The following is a 25286-nucleotide window of genomic DNA, read 5'->3' on the forward strand; positions in this document are numbered from 1 at the left end:
GCCGCCCCACCAACACGCATTTCTAAAAAGAAAAAATCTAACAAACTGAATTACACGCACTTCTCATCATTGTTATCTCATCATGAATCTTGTTAATTACATGAAGATTACATAACAATATCATATTATGATACCATCGAGCTTGTGTGATGATGGCATTGAAAGATGGCTTATGGAACCTTGGCACCCACTTACTAAAAAACATTTCGATTTTAAGTTCATTACAATCGTCATATTATTGTGTTCTGTTAAAAAAGGATATTTCTACTTGTATAAAGTATAATATAAATTTATTAATATCATCGTTTAATTGGAAATAATAATTTTAATTTAATTAACTTTAACTTGCATTACATTAACATAACTGACTGTACGGCTACAATAGTGCCAAGCAATGGTTTGTTGCCATCCAGTAAATGCAAATGCATTTAAGCCAGACATATATTACGTAATAAACTAAATTTGAGATAAAGCTGTATTTTAGATTACATTATAATTTATAATAGCTTCTATTATTTTATATAGCAGGCTAGACAGAGGGAACATGGTGTTAAGACACTCCGTTTTCCATTTTCCGCCAGGTAAAGTGTGTTGAGGTATTGTGTGTTGAGTGACGGAATTCAATCCCGCGCTTTCCTTTGCTTCGAGTACCAGGGCGAAGAAAATAAAATATTAATAATTCATTCTCTCAAGTGGGATGTAGTGGTTTTTAATAGTACATGTACAATCTTCAATCAGTCAAAAGACCCATTAGATTTATTAATATTAAATATAGGATAAACCATTTAATTCCACTCGCGAAAGGTAAAAATAACTTACTGTTTAGCAGTTTAGTTGGCAGTTCCATGTTTATTCAGCGAAACGCTCTCGAGATGAATTATTCACGGCCTTTAGGCGGGCGTGCAATGAAATCTGCCCTTAAGCTGCCGGTCTAAGTTGTGAGATTACGAGGAAAGTTAAGAAGTTCCTGTCAAGATATGTATGACCCACTCATACGTTTGTTGGTAAATTTGTACATAAAATTCTTCAGTTACTGAGTGAGTGATAGACAAAGTATAACACAGTATCCCTCGATTCGAGAAAGTGATGCACGATTACGTCATTTCTTTTTGCAATAATATAATACAGCTTCGTGGTGTATATCCCGCCTTTAGTAGAATAGGTAGAGAACCTAGTTTTAAGACATTTTGTTTTATTTTCAAAATGTTACGTGTTGAGTAGCGGAACTTAACACAACGTTTTATTTTGTAAATGTTATAGAATCGAACTATATATATTATATAGTTGATTGATTGGTTAGTTTTATTTATATATTTCTCATATTTTTTTGTAATAAAACTTTCAAATGATATACCTACTAACTTCTATTATCACTTTCCAAATCAACGAATACTGAAAGTAGCTACACCAAGTTGTGTTTGTTTCTCCATATTACCGCCTCGGTAGTCGTCTACACACTAGTTCTTAATGAAGAGCATAAAAATAAAATAAATTAAAATCCACCAAAAAATATATTACCTCGTTTTAAAAAGTGCTTGTAGCTCTTAAACTGCTAATCCGACTTTTATATAAAAGATAGCTAAGAACCACCGATATGAATAAGGCTTTCTATTAAAATAACACAATGAAATCGATTCAATAATTCAAGAGCGACAATACCACAGACATACACATAAACAGTTAGGTCAAACTTATAACACCCTTCCTTTTGGGTGGGGGGTAAAAAAGGAAACTTATATCAAACAATGAATAAAAAATATATTCTTCTAACTTAAACCAAGCAAAACAGTGAAATGAAATCCACTAGACCTTCACCGTGAACAGATATTTAGCTAACATATTTTACAAGTCAACGTTTGTATTTCTGTTAATTTGTCGTAGGTACTATTACACCGAGATCCAAGGGCCCCCAGACCTACGTCATTTTAGCAAATTTGAAATTTTGAGGAATAATGAGGAATAACATATCTATTTTAGGAGCCTGAAGAAGCCTTTCACAAAAGTTAGGATTTTAAGAAATATAAATTCAATTTGTCTGTTATGAGGCTACTTTTACAAAGGTTTATTTGATAATTTGAGAAAGTTAAAAAAAATACGGACCACCAGTCTGTATTAAATTGTTTTAAAATATATATAATAATTAATATACGACAAGTAAAAGTTTTCCAATAGTTTTGTCTGCAGTAAACGTTCAAACGTTATTAACAAAATACCTAAAATAATTCCCTAAAGCCGCACTGAACAGAAAACTTTTATTATTCGAGAAGTCCATGTGGTCATTATAGGGTAGATACGAAAGACTAATACGTAATATATGTATAACACGTAATACATTAACTAAATGCAAATGTATTCCGTAAAGCAGTAAGATAGGCAGAGGAAACCTGGTGTCCTAGTGTTAAGACACTCCATCGTTCTCCATTGACAAACTCCCGTTCTCCACTCTCCGCCCAATTCATGAGGTATTATGGATTGAGTGGCGAATCTCCTCCAGAATGAACCAAGTATGCCTCGGCGGCCTCATATATAAAAACTTTTCCACAAAGAAATGACAATATAATTGAATTTAAAATTTACAAACACTCTCCAAAATATTTATTATGAAACATCAATATGAAATTAAGTGGCACTTTGTGTCGAAATTGGAGACCAATTTTATCGTTAATTTAAACCATTCAATTCAGTAAAGCTTGGTAGTATCCATTAAATCCGCCAATTATTTTTTTTTCATATCGTTACCTATTTTCTGTAATGGTTTTATTGAAAGGTACAAATCTACATAGTGACCGCACTCTCCACTTTTCGTTAACAAAGATTGAGTAATGTTAAGATTTTCTTTATTATAGCAGTTTTTCGCATAACAAGATTTGTGAGAAGAGAAATCTTTTGCAACATTCCGTTCCCCACTTTATATTTTTATACCCAATAGTAAGCTAGACAGAGAAAATTTTGGTCTAGCTAAACTTTGTGAAAGTAATCTAGTCCAGAGATACAATGATCACTGTGTTATAATTGAATTCGAATAATTTCATTTTGAGCAGCGTAACTCAATTGAATAAAAAAATATATTAATCGGACCTTTGAGGGGAAATGGAACCTAGTTATAGGTTCCTACGTACAGCTTAGGCTTATTATAAACAAATATAATTATAACTTTATTACTTTCAATAAAAACAAAATTAAAACATACTTCTCAGAACAATAAGCCATATTTCGCAACGAATATACGGGTATGAAGAAATTCATACTAAATTAACCATAAAATGGCCTTATTCTGCCAAAATGGGATAAGTCCACGAAATGGATTATGAAAAGTCAGAATGGGAAGAAAAAATCCTAATCAGAATATCCGATTATCGCGAAACTTTTTAAATTGGAACAAGGGATTGAAAACAAAGGTGCCTTTTGGAGCAGGCTTAAAGTATATGAAAAATCTTACATCAATGCTATTCTTAAATTGTATTTTGTAAAATATTTCGTAGTAATTTAAAAAATATATTGGAAATAAAAATTTGAGTATAATAATTCACTTTCTTACATGTGATGCTCGTGGGTTTGATTCCGACTCGGTGTAATAAATTATGGGCATTTCCTCTTTCTGCACGTAAGACAAAGCGTAATTAAGTTCCGACACTCAACACTTCTAATAATATCTTTGTCTTTACACGTAGCAAGCTACGTGTAAAAAAAAAGAACCAAAAAGTATATCCAGATAAAAATGTATGCTTATACACAACGTCTCCTAAGCAAAAATAGAACAGAATATTTTTGATAGGTTCTAAATAAATATTCATAATTCTTAACGTACTAGCCTGAACTGTCTCATTTCCGGGCAAGGGCCTGTCTCATTGCTGGGCCTGGGCCTGTCTCCATTTCTTCTTATTTGCCTTTCGTATATTCTACACCAGTCAAGCCTATCCATCCAGCTCGTCTCGCCAACTCCATTTGGATCTACCAATTCTTTTAGAGTTTGGAATCCAACCGGTATAGGTTTTCGCCCAAGACACTTCAGGCATACCGTACATAGCACTCTCATTCAATTCAGTAACTTAAGCAACAGCTTAAAATCTCTTAATGAATATTGATTCGCAATTTCAAATATTTGAAACTGTCTGCTCTCTAGAGATCCAAGATTGATATATGATGACGTTATCAGTTACCCCTTTATAACGCCACCATCAATCGTGGATTAAAGCCCCGCACGGGGTTTCCCCCCCATATTCGGACGATTTGGTTAGAAAATGTTATACTCGTATGTATACTTGAATTTGGACTTTTGGTACTAAAGTGAGTAAAATAATGAAATGAGATACAGATTTACTAAAGAAACCATGGTGGCCCAGTGCGATAGTTTCTGACTGTTAACGCTATGGTTTCGGGTTCGATTAGGGAATATATTTTTTTTATTCTGGTATAGAGGTTGACTTGAGTTCTGCGTGCCAGAGTTCTGCGTTCTGCGTTATTGATTCTGGTGGAAAGGAAAATGAAATGTATGTTTTCAGAGCTGGTTCAGGTCGTAGAACATATTAGAAAAAGTATTTTGTTTAACTGGAATTATTTTAGTGTTAAACGGACAACCAATGTAAAATATAGTATAGTACATAAAAAACGTAGTTTTAGTTTTAAGACTATCATAAATGAATTCGTACATACATACTAATAAAAAACAATATTTTTAACTATATCAACTTTGTTGAAGGAATCTGTTTTTATATCAGTAATACAATATGGGCAAATGAGTCGACGGCGCGTATTTTCTTAATAACATTATATCGTAAAAAAGAAGCGTGAATAATTCAAAAGGAGGTTTTTATTAGACATACAAAAGTTGTATATGTTTTAATACCAAATGTGAATGTTTTAATATTTGAATATTTAGCTATTTTTTCTGTTAACGAACAATTAAATATAATATATAAATTTCTTTTAGAATTCGGCGGAAACTATGGAACAGTGTGTCTTAATATTAGGTTTCATCGAATTTTTGAGACATTACATGTCGAATTGTCGAGCCCAATGCTGCGCAAGAATATAATTCACTCCCCCGAATGGAAATCAAATCGACAACCCACGGCCCCTTACCAAAGAGGTGAATGTTAATGTGCATTTTAAAGGGTCCCAGCAATCTCCAGGTACTGCCATGGGTTCTTCTCAAGAAAATGAAAATATTAAATATTTCATTCCCCCGAGTAGGAATCCAACCCACAAACTGTCGCGTTTAAGTCAGTATAGCCTTATTAATGACTAGCAGACGCGCGCAGCTTCGCTTGCGTATAAGGGTGAATTCTAATAACCCATGAAACATGTGTTCAATGAAATATTTTTAAGAGTCTAAATTTCAAATTTTATAATAATCGGTGGCGATTTAAAGATTTTTCCATACAAACTTTCAACCCCTTATTTGCACCCTTAGGGGGTGAATTCTAGAAAACCATGAAACATATGTTCAATTAAATATTTTTAAGAGTCTAAATATCAAATCTTTATAAAAATCGGTGGCGATTTAAGAATTTTCCCATACAAACTTTCAACCCCTTATTTGCACCCTTAGCCCCTTCTAGAAAACCATGAAACATTTGTTTAATTATATACGTTTAAGAGTCTGAATTTCAAATTTTATAAAAATTGGTGACGATTTTAAAAAAACCTATACAAACTTTCAACCCCTTATTTGCACCCTTAGGGGGAGAATTCTAGAAAACGATGAAACACGTGTTTAATTAAATACTTTTAAAAATCTAAATTTAAAATTTTATAAAAATCGGTGCCAGTTTAAATTTTTTTCCATACAAACTTTGAACCCCTATTTCACCCCTTTAGGGTTAAAATTTTTCAAAATCCCTTCTTAGTGGATGTCCAGATTACGAAAGTAAACTTTTGTCCAAATTTCACGTTTCTACCATCAGCGGTTACGGCTGTGCGTGCGTCTTACCTCAGTCAGTGAGGACAAGTCCTTTTATATATATAGATTTGTTTCATATGAAAAAATAAATTAATATATGAATAGTTTCCTCATAAACGCATTTCTCCTCCCAGATTAAGGTAAGGTAACTAGAATTACTTGTGACCACTTACTTAACAGCTACTTGGTAAAATCTTTAAAGAGTATGAATAAAAGTAAAATATATCTCACTTTAAAGTAAAAGTTCTCAAATACTAATCCTAAAAACTATGAAAGTTGAATTTATTGAGGCAACTTTAGCTATTCTTGTTATCTACACGCGTTATTCATAAAGGATCGTTACGAAGACATTATGGCAGCCCCAAATATATTTCTTATAGGCTTATCAGGGTTCTTAATATGTTTTTAGATTTATTCATTATTTTAGCATATCTTTTTAGGTATTTTAGGAGATTTATTCTATGTTAGATTTCGAATTGGGAGACATAAATATTCGTATAGAATTATATAAGACTACCTACCATTGCTAGCCGAGTGTTTTCATTTTTAGAATTTCGTATCTGAAAAGAACTAACCGGAACCGTATAATAACTTTGTTGTTCATCTTTCTGGTTGTATGTCTTTGAAAGGAATTTTGGTGAATGGAAAATTTTTTTTAGCTTCACGCTGTATCCCGCACATAGATCATAGTAGGCAGCAGGAACCTCGTGTTAAGAAACTCCGTTGCATAATTTCAACAGAATTTTCGAAGCATGAGTGGAGGAACTGAATTCATCATTTTTGTTATTTCAACAAAAACTCTAACTCATGGAAAAGAAAATCGAATTATAGTTAAAACAAATTACAATTTTTTAAACAATTTAGTAGACAAAAAGTTAGTGAAAAAATTATTGCAATATTTCTTGCATACATTGGTAGATACAAAGTGAAGCCAATATGAGGGTGCTAGAAATAATATTCCTTAACACCTACCGTATAGTACGCAATCATCTTAACGTGCTACAATTTCCGTTACAAATAACGCCATAACGAAAGGAAATTAACTTTTTTCACTGAAACACACAGCTCTCCACATAAGCATATAAAATATATTATCTATCAAAATTAAAAGGACAAGAACATAAGTATATATAACTTGTAAATCTTTTTAGAACTATGAAGAAAAGTTATAATCAGAGAAGAAGTGACAACTGACTTCTTTATTTGAAAAGAAGTTGATTTTCTGTATTTGATAATTATATTTCTCGTTGTTTGAAAGAGCTTACTTTACTATAGGTTCCATTACTACCTAATGATGATCGGATCCTGGCTTCATCTGATGATGACCAGCTCGATGACATCATATCCATCACCAGCTCACTGTACATAGGTGAAAATCCGTTACTTAAAGTTTATTAAATAGTTTCATAGTTACAAGTTGACTTAAAAAAAATAGTTAAAAATAAATTTGAATCTGTAACTTCAATTCAGAATACCCTTATACTGTGCTACTAGCACCTACACAAATACTGACCGATGTTCCGCATCAACCTATCAATCGTTTAATTATAGAGCCAGGTGCACTAATTTATATGGCACGGACACGCCAAGTCTTGCGGTCGAAGACAAATCACTGATGAATTTCATCTCTAACCAACTCTTCAAGTAAATAGAGTTCAAATTTGTATTTGTCTATAGAGAATATATAGAGACACATGGTTGTGGTTTCAATTCCCACTTGAGGAAATGAAATCTTTAATATTTTTATTTCCTCGCTCTGGTAGCTAAGCAAACATGCGATGCCTCCAGAGTTTGGCGGAATTTGGGGGCATTACGTGTTGAGTGGCGGAACTCAACGCCGCGCTGTGCCTCGAAACCAGAGTGAAGAAATGGAAATATAAATTTAAATAAATATTTCATTTCCTCGAATGGGGATCGAACCCAAGAATGTTGAAAATGAGGATTGAGTCCTTATCTATTACAGTTCTTATTTTCAGTCTATTTTCATCTCTTTGGAAACAGCAAGACACCGATACAAACAAATATTAAACATTTCGAGACCATTAATTCAACTTCCAATCGTGCGATTGATTTAGGAGGCCATTTATAAGGGCCAGTGTGATCTGTGTGAAAATCAACTTGTTATATAATTTATAATAGCTATATATATAGAGATCTCTTATAGAGATAAGTCCACCTTTGTACACGAAATGTCTTTATATATTGTTTATTATGTAATTTTTTTAGTGCAATAAAGAATATATATATATTTGATTTTTATTTTGATTATTGATTTTATTTTGATAATGTTAAATACTCTATATGGAGAAGAATATATCTTCTCTATATTCTTTCTTTTTCTTTTTTCAATAACAGTAGGTATTTTATTTTCTTCATAGCTTCATCCTGTATCCCGCCTATAGCAGTTTTTCGCAATTTCTAGGTATAGGTTGCTTTGTGGTGGAACTCAACACCGGGATTCGTCTTAATGGAGCAAATAGTATCGAACCCACTTATGCCGTGTTTACCGTCGCTAAGGCCGCTCCGGCCCCAAAATATATTAAAAATACTATCTTTTGAATAATAGTGTATTCAGTACTTTATTTTTTTCTGCTTAAACCAGGGTAGGCAAAATACCTACCAGTAAAATACGTACGTAGGCCACGTGTAGGGAGGAACTCATCGCCGTATTTAACTTAATAATCATAATAACCTATTTATTAATATATTTTCATATTATATCTAAATTTATCATCATCCAACTTCTAAATGTGGTGTAAATTATAGTAAAAATGAAAAGGAATATATTTTTGAAGTTTCGTAAAGTTATGATAAGTTTAAAATTAGAAAGAACGAACTACCATAGCGTAACTTAGATTTGCTTTTGATATACTAACTTGAATTTTTATGATTTCTTGTGAAGTCAACTGTAGCCGGCATTTTCTTTTCACTTTTTTATTAGCTTCACTCTTATTTTTCATGACGAAGGGCACAACGTGACTGATATGGGTTCGATTCCCACTTGAAGGAATAACATTTTCTTTTCACTTTTTTTAGCTTCACACTTATTTTTCTTAACTTAGGGGCACAAGCGTGCGATTGTAGAAATAAAAATTTTATTTCCTCATTAACGAGACAAAGCTCGGCGTTGAGTTTCGCCTCACCACGCAATCCTCGGCGGAAAGTAGCGAACGGAAGTCTTAATGGGAACGGAGTGTCTTAATTCTAGATTCCCAGGTTCCCTCTGCCTACACTGATATATGCGGGATATAGCGTAAAGCTAAAAAACTACACTTTAATATATCAACGCCATTTTAATATTTCTAAATTCTGTATAAAACTTTTTCACAATATTTCAATCCTTTATCTACACATATATAATACACAAATTCGCAATACATTATAGACCAAAGCTAGATTATAACGTAGACTCAATAGTACCCAATCTAAAATGGAACAGCAACGATAATTCCTCATACAATCGACATTGTTAATTCACTAAAATTTATTTATGACCTCGGCTTAGTTTAGAATTTGTTAGTTTATTGCATATTAGGAGATAAAAGAGAAAACTGGTCATCATAGCGCAGTGCTGTAAAGTGATGATTGTGAGTTCGATTCCCTTTTGGGAGAAAGATTTATTTAACTCTCTATCTTCATTTACTAATTTTTAAGTATATTATGTTGTTAAGGAATATAAAGAAAGATGGTAGGTAAATGGACTAATTTAGAAGAAAGATATTGAATTATTCGTCCATTTGTAGCGCATATACTTAATTCAAATTTATGACTTATATGACTCGGTAAGCACCAGCTTTCAAATAGGAAAAGAATCGTCAAAATCGATTCACCCAGTCAAAAGTTCCAAGGTAACAAACATAAAAAAACAGTCAAATTAATAACCTCCTTTTTACAGAAGTAGGTTAAAAAACCAATAGAAACTAGAAATTTTAATAACACCAATGTCTCTAAATGGACAAGGAACGAAAAAAAATTATGTAATGCCTACTACACAATTTACAGAAGTTTCTATAAAAAAAATATTAAAAAAAACTTAATATATCATGACAGGAGGAATTGAGGGGGTGTCCCAACAATTGGTTCCCTCTGCCTACCCGGGATACAACAGGAACCGATTTATTTAACTTATCTTCTCATTAAAATTTCTCAGTACAAATTAAATTGCTAACTCAGACATCCATATCTCGTTACACCATTACTAGAAATAAATAAAGCTATTCAAAATAATAGCGAATTTATTCTCTAGAGTCTAGTACAATAAAACTGTGAACCGACGCTGACTTTAAGACAAGTTGAGCGAGCTCCAATTAAGTACTACTGGCTAAAGATTGTTATGCACCTACTTACTTAATTTTGCAAAGCTTTTTGAATTTTGAGGGACGGCGTTGGGGGTTCGATTCCCACTTTTCTGAAATGGCAATAAAATTCACAGCGTTAAGTTTCGCCATTCAATACGTAATATTTTGAATTCAGGAGGAGAACCTATTACTTTGATTGTAGATTATGCTGATATACCTGCTATTATGTATTAGAAAAAAAATCTATGTATAAAATATACAACAGTATAAAATAAATAATTCTTAAAATCTATATAATATGTAAAAGGAACGATCCAACGTTTTCCCCGGTTAGACTTCGAAGAAGAAATGACAATATTAAATAATTAATTTCCTCGAGTAGGAATCGAACCTACAATCTGTCGTTTTTACAGTCTTATAATTCTGCCTTAATAATTTATTTTATATTTTCAATAATAACAGAAATAACTTAGTGTAATTCCACCTTTAACCCTAGGCAGCAGCTTTAGTGTAAAATCTCCCAACTCATTATATGCAACAAACTAGTAACTAAATGATTTACACTGTGGAAAATGAAATATTCTCGCCTACAATACGACCGTCGAACAAACAAATACAATAACGTTGAATAACTGTACCTCCGCTGTAGTAGTTTTAACGAAGTTTTATTAGTTTCGTGCTTGGGTTAATATTGACATAATACGTGTATCTATTCAGTTATTTTTATTTGATGTCGGTAGTTTTTGATGGTAAATTTAGGTTTTTATTTACATTTTTTTATTTAACTTTACGCTATATCCCGCTTATAGCAGGCAGAGGGAACCTAGTGTTAATATACTCCGTTCCCATTAAGAATCTCTTCTGTTGCCCACGTTTCACTGGAATCTGGAAATGGAAATCTCGTTACGTAAGTAAGGAATGTAAATATTTAAGATGTAATTTCGTCGAGTCAAAATTGAACCAACTACCAGTCGCGTTTGTGCCCTTGTGTCACGAGTCCTTGTGTCACTGGGCTCTATGATATAACACTTAGCTATACGCATGTAGAAGGGTAGGCAGAAGGAAGCTAGTGCTAAGACACTCCACCGATTTCCACCCAATTTTCAAGAAAACCCGCGAGTGAAATCACGGACCTCACCATCGTACCTAGTGTTGTTACATTATATAATTATATCATTATTTAAATTTCACACTCAGATTTATAAAATTAACTAAAAGTATAATATTAAATAACAAACAAATAAATTTATTATACAATTGTAGCACCTTAACCTAATATTAAATATAACGTCCAGAACGAAATAAAGTGAATTTTGAAAGCAGTTTCACTTAAGACATAAATTTGGAATTTCTTCCGACAAGACTTTTCCATTTCCCAAATGTTAGTACATTTTATTTGTGAGGATACTTTGTAATAGATTTGTATGAGAATATGCACAAAGAAATGTTTATTATATTGCTGGAACATGTGGTACAAACACAGTGTTTACAATTTTATATTTAAAGTCTACACGGTCGTGGCGCAGCGACTCCCCAAGAAAACAATATACGAAATTTCAGATTTTGGAGAAAATAATTCAGGTTAGTTAGTTTTAGTTTTGTGGTTCTAGCGGGCGAAGCCACGAACGATTCGCTAGTAATATGTAAATGTAAACTGCAATAGATAGAAACCTCGTCACCTAGTTCACACTAAAAAATTACATAAGGTTTATAAAAGAAATTATATAAAGACTAACTTTTCACAATTTTTCCATAATTTTTACTCTATAATTAAGCAACTTCAACCTGTGTTTTACTATTCCACACCTTGCATTTGCATTTAAGCGGCCCAAGTTTCATTCCTCCTATATAAGTTAACGCCGGCGGAAACTTTTTTACTGACATCAGTATAGAGAATTTTAATTAAAATTTTAAACTACTTATATATGCGAAAAGTTCGTTTAGCTGTTAGGTAATATCAAATCTAGTTGGCATTCAGTATAAACTCACTACTTTAAGAACAATTTTCGAGAAGTAGTTTTGTCTGAGCGTAATTTTATTATTTTGTGCTGAATAGATAATTTTTATTTCATTTGTGTCTAGATTTATGTATTTTGAAAGCTATCATGGCGAAATGGAAAAGTGTTTTAAAGTAAAACCGCTGTGGGACCTACTGCATTCTAGTAAGACATTGCAAGGAGTAAAAATGTACTTCTCAACGTGAATGGTCTCGATTTTTGGTCGAAAATGGAGAAGGGAATGTCTTTTTTTTTTTATGGAAAAAGGACAAGGCAAACGAGCGTTCGGGTCACCTGGGCAACATTTTAATGTTAAATTATTTACCATACTATAAATGTTGAAAGAGTTAAGAATTGAAGTAGTGTTCTCGAAAATTGGTGACAAGACAAATCAATTTTTCTTAGTGGCGCGTGTAATTACATCTTCTGTATATCGCTTCGCTAAGACACCATTTTTTTGGAAGAAACTAGTCAAACAAGTAAGTCAATAAAGTATACGGGTATCTTGTGGTACGTGATCACCGTCTCTCAAGACCTCGTGTGACCCAGTGGGGCTACAGGCAGGAGCGATGCTGGCTTTTGAAGTAGAGATAATATCCGTGTTATATAAACCCCAAAACTCTGCTGCGGGTAGTCCATTCCACATTTGTGTGACGTGTAGAAGGAAGTTCCTGCGAAAATGACAATAGTGGAATACTGCATATCCAGGTGGTGTAGATAATATTTGAACCTATCACTTATTGAGTGACTAAAAAATACGACGGCAGGTATACACAGCAGCAGTAGCAGAAGCAGCAGCATCGGCAGTTACAGGTAGGTCCAACAGTTCCTCAGAACACTCCATGACAGATGTGATAAAGAAAGCACAGCGAGGAATTGTTTTTTCACAGATTATTGGATCACTATTGATTTGAAAAGCTCTGCGATACCAATTCCACAATAATCTATTTATTTTTAGATTAACTCAATGACAAAAACGAAATGCCCACAGCTATATTACAAATAAATACAGTATTTTAAATGAAACTCTTATTTGTTCAACAGGAAATCAAGCTAAGGAATGAAATGAGTCGCATGAGCAGAGTACAATGGTCGACGAACAAGTAACAATAGTGCCCTTTCAGAGATGCATCTTTGTTGTCTTTAGCTTGTTTACTGTATTATTTAGCAAACTTATATTTTTTTATGATAAAATAATTGTCTGTTTTATTATTTTTATTTTATTAAGAAAGGCAGAGATAACTAAATAAGTTAGTGTTAAAGTTCTTCGTTCTCTACTACTAGTTGCGTAACTCACCGCCGTGCTTATACTGCCAAAGCGGGTAAATAGGAACAATTAATATAAACATTTCCTGAGTGAGAATCTAAGCCTAAATTATCGCATGTACTATTAGGCAGTAGTTCCCATCTTAATGTATAAATTACTTTTATAACATATTTATTTAAAATAAAAACGTAAAAGTTTTTTTAAATATCATCATTCCCTAGCGAAAAATTAAAATGAAATAGACTTTCATTCATTTCATTTCCAATCTTTCAAACAAGCGTGAAACATAAAGAAATGTAAGAATATTTTTCATTGAAAATAGATATTTAGATGTTATACATATAGATACAAGTAAGTATGTAAAAGACAGACAACTCGCGATGTTAAAAAGGTTGCTTAAGTATTATTGAATGTTGGCTTTTTACTTACATTTGAGTTAGGATAATATTTGTGGGAGAATTCGCGTGAACCTTTATAAGTGCCATCTAAATGGTAAAAGCTCTTTCATAGTAAAATTCGATGGTTTTCTTATTCAAATATGAATAACATAATATATATTTTTACTGTATCCCACGTGTAGAGCAGGTAGAGAGAACCTAGTGTTAATACACTATGCTCCCCACTTTGCGCCGATTTCTAGAGGCATTGCGTGTTGAGTAGTGGACCTCTACGTTGCGCTAATATATTGATAATAAAAGAGATCAAATTAATTACAATTAATTGATGCAATTATTAAATATATAGTAATTATAGTAATAAATAATAGTAGTAGTAATGTAACCTAGTGTTAAAACACTTCGTTCTCAAATTTCTGTCCGATTTTCTATAAGATTATAAAGGGTTAGAATTTAACGCCAAGTTTTGCTTACCAGAGCAAGAAAATTAAAATATTTAATATAACATCTTAATTGAATATAAAACTTAAAATGGAATGTCTTAACACTATTTTTTTCGTTATCTACCCCACTAACTCCTTAACCCTTGAAATCTTATACATATAAAATTCTTGCCAATTTCTTCTAACAGCACTTTTGCCTTTCAACACAGTAATAGCAGTGTCCAAACGAGCACATACCCTAAATAGATCGAAAACAAAAGGGACCATCTCGTGAGTGGGTGATTAAATTTCACCCAAGAGGTCTCTAATGGAAGAAAATGGATAGTCTCATATAAAATTAAGGAATGGATGAACGTTTAGGTGTAATGAAGACACTAGAATGTTATGGGGTATATTTTGCTATCTTTCTCGTAGGCCTACAGTTATATATATTTACTAGCGGCCTGCTCGCGGTTTCACCCGCGTGAACTATGTTATTATTAATTTCTGTCTCCATGGCTACGTCCTAGTGACGTCTATGCAAAATTTGAGACTCGTAGCATTTGTAGTAACGAAGTTTCATACAAACTTTTGACCCCAAAAACAACCCCTTAGAAGTCGAATATTGCAAATTCCCGTCTTAGCGAGCACCTACGTCCTATAAGTAACTCCTATGCAAAATTTGAGATTCCTAGCACTCGTAGTTTCTAAGATTTCGTGATGAGTGAGTGACCTTTCGATTTTATATATATAGATTTGTATTTAAATAAATCCTTTTTACAAAATTTACTATTTACTAAGTTATTTACAGCTTGACCGAATAAAATCAGTTTAAAAATATTATATTTGTTGCATTTTAGTCATAGCAACGTTATTCGCTGTTAGGTTCACAAAGAAACAGCTTTAGCTTTATTTAGTTTCTTTCCCATTTTTCTCGTCCAACGCCGGATATTAAATCGCGATATATGTATGTATGTATGTATGTCTGTATATGTATGTATGGACGTAAAATGTATGAAATCCGTAAAATATGGTACAAAGTATTTTTAAATTCGTCTCTTAATTTCCTTCATCATGTCACATATGAGATGAAAGGGAGTTTTGGAAAGATTTTATTAATTGGTAATTGTGAATTGTAATTGTGATAGCTGTGAATTCGATTCCTACTCGTAGGAATGAATTATTTTCATTTACTCGCTCTAGTAACGGGCAATCCACAATGTCTAGGAAATTGGGAAGAGTGTCTTAACACTAGGTTCCCTCTGTCCCCTTGTTTACCCTTATATCTGGGATAACGTTTTAAGCTGTTAAGTTCAGAGTGATCATTCTTAATTCTGCAGTATGACTTGTCCTATTTACCTAACATAGAGAACAAATATAATGATATTATACCCAATTAATATTATCATTATTAATATAATAAAAATATAAATAAAATAAGGCTATAGTGGAGCAGTGGACCGCATCTGACATATTCATTGCAGGGTTTGGCTCAGTCCTCATTGGGGAAAGGAATTATATTAAAAATATTTGTTTACCAATTGACAAGGCAAAATGCGGCGTTGAGTACCGTTACAAACAATGCTACTAATTAGGACGGATTACGAAGAACGAAGTGTTTTGACACTGGACTCTCTCTAACTGCCTTTCTAACAAAGGACAAAGCGAACAAGCGTGCAGGTGAAATAAATGAATAAGCAAAAATAAGGAATTTTAAAGAGAATTTAAATTTATTTCTTGTTACAAACTAAGCTAAACAAAACTAATTCAATTCAATATCATTAATTATATCAAGGTGATATTTAAAAACCTTAGTGTAGCTTTTTTAGGCAAATAGAGTCTAATTACAAACGCTTCGGCTGTGAGTTCGATTCCCACTCAAGGAGATCGGGCATAAACATTAAGTGGAGAACGGAATATTTTAACACTAAGTTCCTTTTGCCTAAATGCCGGTTAAAGCATAGAGCTAAAAAAATGTGTAAGATTTGTAATTATAAAATATTTTTTTACAATTATTTACAAAAAATAGTTAGGTAATATAAATTCATATCAATTCGAATTATATTTGTAACAATTCTTTACACAAATCTAAATAAAGAATTTTAAATTTCTTTACAATTACTATATAATTTAACGAAAGTAACTACATTTTATTTCTAAAATTAAAATATGACTTTTTAATCTACTACTATACAATACAATTTATTTCTATATATAAATTCTATATAATATACTAGATACCGTCTAAGTAAAAAGGATTCTAGAAAAATAAGTAAATAGGTCAAAAAAATCCCGACAACAATGAATACAGGAACTCGCTATTGTAAGTGATAGGCAAGATGGTTTTTTATACCCTTATATTTCCGTACCCAAAAAAGCTTTTCTAACATTAAATAAAAAACAGAATGCCTTCGGTTAGAAGGTTTGTTCTAAGGTATAATTTACCCTTTGGTAGGTGTAGGTTCAAGGCCTTGTAAAATGGATGACATCGAAACGATGAAATATAGCTTTCCACGATAAATCGTCTATCCTATACAAAAAGATGTTTTAATCGAACCAGTAGTTCCTGAGATTAGCGCGTCCAACCATACAAACCCTTCCGCTTGTGTTAGTAAGGATTATGTAAGTTTAGATGTGGAAATAATTTTAAGGCTTTTGTATCGCAGTGGGGCCATCTAAATGTAAGCATGTAAAATATAAATTTGATTCGTACTTAGGGGAGTGATTATTATACTAAAATTATTATCAAAGCAGTAGAAATTCCTTGCTGTGTGGAAAAAAGCGTAAAAAGCGAGTATACCATAATGAAAACTGCATTTAAATCTGTTAAGCCACCTTTTAGATAAGTATGGACAAATGCTCAGACAAATAAACAAGCCAACAAAAAAAATAAGTCATTGTTTTGGGTTCTACTAGGTACAATGTTTGATGCCCTTAACAACATTTTTTTACGTGTTCCAAGTACAGACGCCGATCAGTTATGATTTTAATATCATTTTTTTCGTTTTAACCATTTTCTTTTTGAAAAAGGATTAAATATTAAACTAAATACACAGAATATACTTTTATTAAATAAGCGAATCAATTTTACATTTTTAAATATAAATTATTATAAAAAAGATACATTTAAAAATATAAAAAACCACTCCTCCGAGGGCGGGACAAGGGTCCAAGCCATCGGTGGCTAGGGCTCCAGAGAGAGGAACCTCCGCACAATACGTGCCGTCTCAAATAATACTTCTGTATCCGGTTCTTGATCCAACAGCTAAGCGATAGCCTCTTAAGGTGTTGGTCGAGGCTTTTCGCTATTAAACCGTTAACCGAAACCACTATCGGCACAATGATAGTCGCATTGACATCCCACATGGCGGTAATCTCATGGGCTAGGTCCAAATATTTAGATTGTTTTTCTTTTTCGGCCTTCACGAGATTTTCATCATGTGGGATAGTAACGTCAACAATCACTGCGCGGCGCGCCACTCGGTCTACTAGTACTATATCAGGTCTATTGGCAACAATATACCTGTCAGTAATAATAGACCGATCCCAGTAGAGCAAAGCACAGCTATTTTCAAGAACAGACATGGGATTGTACCTGTAGTAAGGCACCTCCAATTCTACAAGGCCATATTGAAGAGCAAGTTGCTGGTGTATTATCTTGGCTACTTGATTGTGTCTATGCAAATACTCGCCATTAGCAAGATGAGAACAACCAGAGACAATATGTCTGAGGGACTCCCCAGGTCGATGACACGCCCGGCAGATGTCGATAGTGCCATCTTTCATAATATGTCTCTGGTAGTTCCGTGTCTTGATAACTTCGTCTATAATTGCACAGACAAAACCTTCAGTTTCTCCGAAAAGATCCCCGAACTGTAACCAAGATAATGATGAAACAGTATCCACGTCCTGGCCCACTAGGGCTCTATGGAATCTACCATGCAGCTCCTTGCTCTTCCATACAGCCATGCGATCAGAAGTAGTAAGTACTACAGGCCGACGCCAGTTCTCTTTGCCCAAGGAAAGAGGAGTAAGGCCTTTGTCAACTGTTACCACATCCTTGTGCATATCCACGTCAATCTTGAGAAAATATTCTCTAAGACTGCATACCTCGTGGTTATGGAGGTTCTTGACATTCATAAAGCCACGACCTCCACACTTACGCGGGATATACAGTCTCATTACAGACGAACGCGGATGGTGCATTCGGTATGTCGTCAACAATTTACGTATTTGGCGATCTACGGAGTCTAACTCAGTCTGTGTCCATCTTACAATGCCAAAAGTATAGGCTAAAAGCGGCATAACCCAACCGTTGAAAGCACGCACCTTGTTGCCACCAGATAAAAGGCTGCCAAGCACTTTTTTCAGGCGGCTAAAGAAACGCTCCTTCACCAATTGCTTTATGCTCCGCTCATCAATACCCAATGCTTCAGACATTCCAAGATATTTATAAGTCTCACCTTCACCAAGAGTTCTGAAGGAAACAGAATCTGAAATGCAAATATTATCAGATCTGATCACACTCCCCCGCACTACATGCATGCTAGCACATTTATCGACGCCAAATTCCATTCCTATATCACTACTAAAGGTTTGAGTTACCTTTAGTAGCCGCATAAGATCAGAACGTTTTGACGCAAATAATTTCAGATCATCCATGTACAGCAAGTGAGATATGACCTTACCCCCCCGGTGAAGACGAAAGCCTAAACCTGAATCCTCTAACAAAGTGCTAAGAGGATTCAGAGCTAGGCAAAACCATAAAGGACTCAGACTGTCACCCTGAAATATACCCCTCTTTATCCTTATCGGTTCAGACGTTGCAGGAATATCACACTCCCCTAGATGACGAAGGACAGTGACCCATTGTCCCATACAAGCCTCCAAAAATGATCTCAAAGTAATATCAATCTTATATAACTCCAAGACCTTCAAGAGCCAAGTATGTGGCACTGAATCATATGCCTTCTTATAGTCTATCCAAGCAGTAGTGAGATTTTTCCTGTTCCGCCTTACCTGTTGGCTTATAGTTGTGTCAATGAGAAGAAGTTCCTTTGTACCACGGCCACCAGCCTTACATCCATTCTGAGTCGGTGCCAAAATTTTGTTACGAACAATATGTCCTGTGATTTTTTTATTCAGAATAGATGTAAGGAGCTTATAGATGGTAGGTAAGCATGTTATTGGGCGATAGTTTTTAGGCTCCGTGGTACATCCGGATTTGTATGACAGGAATGTCACACCTGTTGTCAGAAATGTTGGTAACGATCCAGAGTCAAGGGCATCCTGGAATTGTGTTGCGAAAACGGAATGTGAACTGCGAAACCACTTCAGCCAGAAATTATGCAACCCATCTAGCCCGGGACATTTCCAATTACTAGCATAACGAATAGCACACCTCACGTCAATTTCGCTTATTTTTATTGATGGCATTGGTATAATATTTTCGCAATTTTTCACAATATCACAAAACCATTCACCCTCAGTGTGTTCAACAGGAGCCGACCATATACTACGCCAAAAACCAGCACTAGCATCTGGATTCGGGATCTCGCAATTAACCACACTATCCCCAGAACGTTCCCATTTCCTGTATACACTCCGTTGGTTCTTTTGAAAGGCACTATTCTGATTGTATCGATCCCATCGTTCTCTATATCTTCTAATGCGTTTTGCCAATGCATAGAGTTTCTGTTTCAGAAAGTCAATACGGTTTGTGACGTTAGCCATATACTCACTGGGCTTTAAATTTGTTCCAGCAAATGCTTCCGCCACAAACCGCATGACCCTCGGTCGACGATTACCCGACTTGAAACTTATTAGCTTGCCAATGAGGATTCTAGTCAGATTGATACGCTTTTCAGTGTCGTACTGCCATGCCGGCACCGTATGCTTTGAAGCCTTGGTACCCCCTTTATTTGGGAACTGTACACCAGCAACACGACATACAGCTACAGCACCACAATACAACAATGAATGCGTATCAGTAAGATCGTTACAGTTGTTAAAATGACTTGGCAAATGTTGATCTAGAATCCTCACTAGTGCTATGTTACGTCTATGCATAGGCAAACGAGGCAATTTTGGTCTGAGATTTACCGGAATGGAACCATATTCCAAAATAGCATCTTTCAAGCTTCTCCTCAATCGCTCATCATCCTGGGCACTCACAGACAACTCAATATTACCTTGCGACTCAATGTTGGCGTGCTGGAACTGTGACCGGATGTCGCAACTGTTGTTGTTGGTAATATTGACCTGCTGAAAGCTCAAGCGTAGCCTTTCCAGTACGGATTCATCCAGCAGATGACGTCGCTGAATGATCCGCACCCTGTCCGACAGTCGCTGTGCAGTAACGGTCGCTGTTGGTTCAAGCTCCTGAAACATAGACAGTAACCTTGAACGATACGCAGTGAGGTTAGTTCCCCCCTCTGTTGCCCTATAGTACGCACGCATGACACTCTCATTCAGCTGTTGAGACCATCTCATGCGAGGCACTTTACCACCGGTAGCGGGAGCCTTGTTGAGTATCCTCGACACTCCTGGCTCCAAACCTTCCGATGGTGGGATGTCGGCGCGCCGGCGTGGTCTTAAAGCCGGCCCTTCCGACTCTGACATTCCTTCCTCCGAACCCGCAGTCGAAGGCGCAGTGCGATAGTCGTCTTCTGACGACGACGGTTGCGAATTCGAAGGGCAACATCTCCGCCCGTGGTGTTGGGAGTGCACTTGTCCTCCTGGCATCCGTCACTATTTTTTACTCTTGTGCCATCTTTTACCAATATTTGTTTTAATTCTAGTAATCCAGATCATATTTTTGTATCCAATTTTCTTATGGTTTTGTACTTTTTCTAAATTATTTATTAATTTATATCAACAGTGAAAATTTTTCCTGACATGTTTGTTTGACGGTTGCTAGGGTTATAAACTAAATTATTATTTACTTAATTATATACATTCAAATAATAATAATAATCACTACTTAAAATTTTACGTATAACATAATTTATTATATTATTACTTTTGTATAAATAATATTATTATTATCTATTTTACTCAATCTTTCACTCAATTTAAGCCTAATTGTGTAAAGATGCTGAAGTCTAAATTTAGGTTCATTAATTCTTGGATCGACAAAGGCAATATTGAGGTTAATTGTAATTTCTCCCATTATTCTGAATAAGTGATGCGAAATTAGAAAATTGGAAGAAATCTGAGAATCATTTTATTAATACCATTACGACAAAAGAGAAACGTAATTATGTGAAACATTTAAAAATAACATATTCTAGCGTAGAGTCGGTCTATAATTAATTAATTAACATTTTTTACTTACCGTAGCGAGAAAAATAATTAATTTCTCCGAGTGGAAATCGAACCCACCCCCCCTTTCCGGTCATAAAACTACAGGCAAGAACTATATACATAATATTAAACAATATTAGTAACTTTAATAAGAGGAGAAATCTGCTTCCCAATAAATTCGTCATGTGTAGCAAATGCATTAACATGTAAATGAGAACAACGTAATACGTCGTATAATCGCATACAATTTGCAAATACAATACGTATCGCATACCGTACAACGTGTATCCTGAACATTTGAAGTGGTAAGCAAGATAATGGAAAACCTTATAAATAACTTTTAATACAAATAATTGAAATTACGAATAATATTTATAGCTTTTGGTACGCACCGTTCTCCAATTTCTCCTCAATTTTCGAGATATTGAGTGTTGAGCTTCACGCTCCTGCACATATTAGGTAGGGGCAATCTGGGAATCTAGGCTCTGCATTTCTTTTAAGACACTTCTACACCCCCACTGTGCTGGATTCTCGAGACACTACTTGTTGAGTAGCTCGAGAAGAAAATGAAAATTTTATTAAATATTTCACATTTTTCTTCTTTAGATAATCGAATTGGTGTAACTTTAAACTTAATACATATTGTAATAAGCACATCTTTTTTACAAACAAACAAAGAAAAAGCTAACCCATACGAAAACTGGTAAAATTCCATTCTCCCCAAATATGAAGGAATTAAGTGTTATATTACATAGAGATATTAGCATAAACGCGTGGCTACAAATTTTGGCCAAAAGGCACCTTATTATTCTTCGTAGCGATATGACACGCGAACGCGATATTACTGTTGCTTTCAAACTGGCAAGTGCTTGCCAAGTACACTTACATATTATATTTGATATTTATATCTGATTAGAGTATTTTATTGCTATAGTGCTCGCCTGCAATTTTGTTTGCATTTTTTTTTCTTTCCAGTAGGAATATCGTTGAAATCCTTAGCGCTTAGCCCCACTCCTTGACCTACTGGTATGCCAAATTTATTAGTCAAGTAGTTTCGTCTGTGCGTTATCTGTCAGTCACTCAGGAACGTAACAGTATAGTATATAGATTATATCAGAGTTCTTTTACAGGGTAAAACAACAGAACTCAGTTAACTTACTGTGAATATACTAAGTTTTCTTTCCATTTCGCATTTTTAAATTCAATGCCAAGCTTTGTCTTGGCCAGAGGGAATACTTGAATAAATATTACATTATAATATTTGTACTATTGTTTTTTGAAATCCAAATTAAAAAAATATATTCGTAGATCTTGTTAATACACAAAATCACTAAATATTCTTCTTTCTTTAAACAAAAGGCACGAAATTAAAAAAAAAAACAAATAAAATGTAAACGCAGCACAACTTACCCCAAGAACAACTTAATATAATTCAGAAGATCATGTGTCACACGAAACATTACCGAATACGTCGCCTTTATTGCTACGCCATTAGCGTTGGGAGATATCGATAATTTTTAAAAGAATTCTAAAGAAAAATTCTAAAATAACTCTTGAATTTTGACGTAATAATGAGAAATTTGATTTACGAGTATATATATGTATTACTTTGACTGTTAATGTTACAGTGGGTTGGATTGTTCGAGGGATTAATTTATTTTCATATCTCGCTCTGGTAAGAAAACATGTTTCGCCATTGTTCGCCATTGGTGGTAACTGGATGAATTCTTTATATTTCTCCGAATTATTTGTATTTCTCCACTCTAATAGACAAATCAAGGCAAATTGGATGGAAAGTTGAAGAGAAGAGAAGAGAAGAGAATGTCTTCATGTCGCAAAAATACAAATTTAAAAGTCTACTAAATTCAAGAGATAAAGTGACGTCAAATTACGCAAATATCGAAGATATCGAATTTCAATACTTGTATGAGAGACCAAAGGCTATTAAAATTTATAAATCTTGAAATAATGATACCCCAAATTATTCATTCATTCCGTTCCTTTTTGAATGAGAAACAGTTCATTTTTAAGTTAAAAAAACCCGACTTTATTACTTTATCTGAAATATCAAATTGCGTCGCCTATACCTACATTGTTTTTTTAGGGAGTACTTTTATGAAGGCAAACAGTGCGGTTTTATTGAATTGGGAAAGCATCGACATTTTCCGAAACCTCTATCTATGTAATATGCATGATTTTTATTAACATTTTTAATGTTTGAAGTTTGTCATGTATTTCTAGGTTTATAGGGTTCCTATAGGATATAATCTGGAACGATGGTTGTACAATGGGACAGCATCTGTTTGCAAACGAGTAGAACAGAGTACAGAAACACAACTTAGTCATAAGGCACTCCGTTCTACAATTTTCGCAAAATTTTCGAGACCTCGAGTCTTAACAGAATATGAAAACGTTAATAATTTATTTCCAAGTAGAGTTGAACCCACAATCATCAATCAGCCTAAAAATCAGAAGCTATGGCATAAAATATTAGTATAACTAAATTCTTTAAACAACTTATATTACTTTTGCATTTTAAACTTACATTATTGTTGTATTTGCATTTTATAATATAAAATAAAAATTATAGCAAGTAATTTTCGAGGCCCTGAAAGACTGTTTTAGGTTCGATTCCCACTCGGGGTAATGAATATATAATATTTTTATTACCTTGCTTTCAGTTGTCTAGGCTAAAAAGGTGCTCAATACACAATGTCTTAAATAAAAAAAAATCCAATTTAAATTATACTTCTACTGTATAACATTAAAGAGCCGAAAAGGTATTTAAAATGAGCGAAGCAAGTTATTAATATAATGTAATAAATAAGTAAAGTTTGTGGGCTTTTTAATTCGAGAACAATTTTTTTTTGGTGTTTTTTAATTACTTTTCTGTTAGAAAATAATTGGTTAAATCATTTGAGAGATTATATTTTTGAAGAATAACATTTTTGTAGCTTTACACTGTGTATATAGAAGGATAGGCAGATTTCGAGAAATACTTTACTGGAGCAGAAAAATGGAAAAAATATTGCTAAAATAACAGCGTACTCACTACCGTCGCGGTTACGTTCAAATACTGTCCCACTGCGCCATGACGGTGTCATCGGCATTTTATTTTATTCTAATATACAGGGTGGAAGAGGCAGCGCTCCTTTTACTGAAACTGCATATAGGGTAAAATATTTCAAACTCAGAACTAAAAAAATTAATCAAGGTACCTCAACAGTTTAGACGTAGGAATTTTTTTTCATTTCACGATTTTTATCCATACCTGTATTTCGTGTGACGCACACATACGTATGCGACGTTGCCGCTTTGACAGGTAAGTGTGTGCGTGCTTATGTTATACTTTACAAATGGCGTTTTATTTTAAAACGATTATTGTATTATTTATTTTGTTTGAAAAAATAACTTTTTCATTTTTGGGAATTATTTTTTTTCTGAACAATATTAGGCTTTTATAGAGTAGTTAAAACTGTGGTTTCATTTAAAGTGGTGCTGACAATTCCGCCCTGTATATAATTGAAAATTATCTTACCCCATTATAAGTAAAAGTAGGTAATAAGTAATGTCAGGTAAAATATATATGTATGTGTATAATCAAAATAGGTATAGCATAACAGAGCCTCTACAACTTGGTAAGGTTGAACATTTTTAATGTATGAAGTTCTTTCAGTGGGAAAACTGCCATCTGCGTCAA

General features: G+C 33.9%; 1 protein-coding gene across 1 annotated transcript; it reads right to left on the bottom strand.

Annotated features, from left to right (window-relative positions):
* Positions 1-12725: 12725 nt before the first annotated feature.
* LOC146533748 (uncharacterized) lies at positions 12726-21025 on the bottom strand. Its single transcript, XM_085193791.1, has 2 exons — positions 18511-21025; positions 12726-12868 (listed from the first exon to the last, which is right to left on the bottom strand). Exons 1-2 carry the CDS (start codon positions 21023-21025, stop codon positions 12726-12728), a joined length of 2658 nt encoding a protein of 885 aa, XP_085049917.1.
* Positions 21026-25286: the final 4261 nt, after the last annotated feature.

Source organism: Heliconius melpomene, chromosome 12, assembly GCF_056956725.1.
Source record: "Heliconius melpomene rosina isolate 202511_hmr_F chromosome 12, ASM5695672v1, whole genome shotgun sequence".
NCBI classification, from domain to species: domain Eukaryota; kingdom Metazoa; phylum Arthropoda; class Insecta; order Lepidoptera; family Nymphalidae; genus Heliconius; species Heliconius melpomene.